This window comes from Vollenhovia emeryi, unplaced genomic scaffold (assembly GCF_000949405.1).
Source record: "Vollenhovia emeryi isolate VEMERY1.0 unplaced genomic scaffold, V.emery_V1.0 DF939786.1, whole genome shotgun sequence".
In the NCBI taxonomy this organism is placed as follows: Eukaryota; Metazoa; Arthropoda; class Insecta; order Hymenoptera; family Formicidae; genus Vollenhovia; species Vollenhovia emeryi.
The window spans coordinates 1-1,666 of NW_011966580.1; the positions used below are offsets into that span (position 1 = coordinate 1).

Below are 1,666 nucleotides of genomic sequence, written 5' to 3' on the forward strand. Positions count from 1 at the left end.
CTTGGTCCAAGTTCTAGTTTCGAGAAATGTGTAGCCAATCAACCTGCAGCTATTCCATAAAAGCTGCAAGGTGATTGGCTACGCATTTCTCGGAACTAGAACTTGGACACAGTTCTTGGATCGTGGACACAGGGCTTTAGCCTCTTGTCTACCAGAATTCTTACCTCGTTTTCGTCTAGCTCATACGTCACCTTCAGGAGTCGCACCTCTTTCTCCCATCCCTCGAAGGAGTCGCCGTTTCCATGGAAAGGGCTCAATAGCTAGATCCGCGATAGCCGACACATCCATCTCAGCTCGGTCGTCGCTGATGTCCTCGAGTAACGACCATCCACTGACTGAATTCCGCGTAACAACTCTATCACTCTATGCGCCAAGGCGAGCTCCCGTTTGGCCAGCTCGGCTTACTTCCTGGCGAGTTCTAACTCGCGTCAGTCGCATCGCTCTGACGTTGTTCCGGCAGGTATTACATGGGCAGCTTCGCCGGTTCCATCGTCGTCTCGTACTTCGCTATCCGCCGCCCATGCAGGGCTCGGATTCTTCTCCGTAAGCCTACGAATCAGCTTTGCTTTTGTCCCGGTGGGGATCACTCCCAGGGACTTGCACTTCTCTTTTAACACTTGTACCGAAGAATCACCGACGTTCTTCATCTTCCACGATTTATCCACAACTCAAGTGTGTGGATATACTTTATTATACGCAACGCAGATTACAGTTCGCGACATTCAGAGCCGTCTTCACTTCGCGATCGTTCTCGTAGGACTAACCGACAACGTAGCCTCGTCGACGACGATTGCTCGAACAAACAACTCTCGGCGATCTTTGCAGCCTCGTCGACGACGATCGCTCGACAAACGACTCTCGGCGATCCTGTCGCTACAGGACTTAGCGGGTCGCGAACACAGCCCCAACTCTCGCGCGCTCCTTACGATACAACAATACAATATTATGTAATAAAAACGTCACAGAATAATTAGTTTAATTGAATTGAAATGCTTCCATATTTCGGTTTAGTACGAAGAAAACGACTTGCAATGTTGGATCTTCTAATAGCAGCATCTCGTAATGGTCTTATGACTGATGCAGATATCAGGGAGGAAGTCGATACTTTTATGTTTGAGGTATATATTTGTAATTTTGCCTCTAATTCTGTTTAAACATTGTTTTATATGTATAACGATATACATACACATGTAATAGTAAGTTGACGTGTATGTACACATAAATCTATAATGTATTTGTATATAATTATAGGGTCATGATACTACAGCGATGGCTCTATGTTTCATTTTAGCACTCTTAGCTGAGCATAAGGACATTCAGGTATCTATTATTCCAATAAATAAATTTAACATTTACTTGACAAAAATGTAACGTAAATGTAGCTGCTATAATCTGTATTTACTAGGGCAAAATATAAGCCGCTATTCTTTGAAAGAAATTAATTTATTCCCAGAGGTATTAAAGATTTATCTATATTAACCTTTTAACATGTCTTTTTATATGTGTGTATACGTATGTACACATAAATGTGTAATGTTCACTTTACTTTTCAACATTAATATACATGCAGAGAATATTTATGTACCCGTTCGTGCATGCTCGTCATGATCACAAACATATTTCAAATATTCTGTCCTACATAGAAACTGGCTTTCAGTGGATATCC

The 1,666-nt window shown here is 42.4% G+C and overlaps 1 protein-coding gene across 1 annotated transcript; it reads left to right on the plus strand.

Annotated features, from left to right (window-relative positions):
• The first annotated feature begins 974 nt into the window (after positions 1-974).
• On the plus strand, positions 975-1,386 carry LOC105556774 (cytochrome P450 4C1-like). Its single transcript, XM_012003888.1, has 2 exons — positions 975-1,118; positions 1,252-1,386. Exons 1-2 carry the CDS (start codon positions 990-992, stop codon positions 1,369-1,371), a joined length of 249 nt encoding a protein of 82 aa, XP_011859278.1. The 5' UTR covers positions 975-989; the 3' UTR covers positions 1,372-1,386.
• The last annotated feature ends 280 nt before the right edge of the window (positions 1,387-1,666 follow it).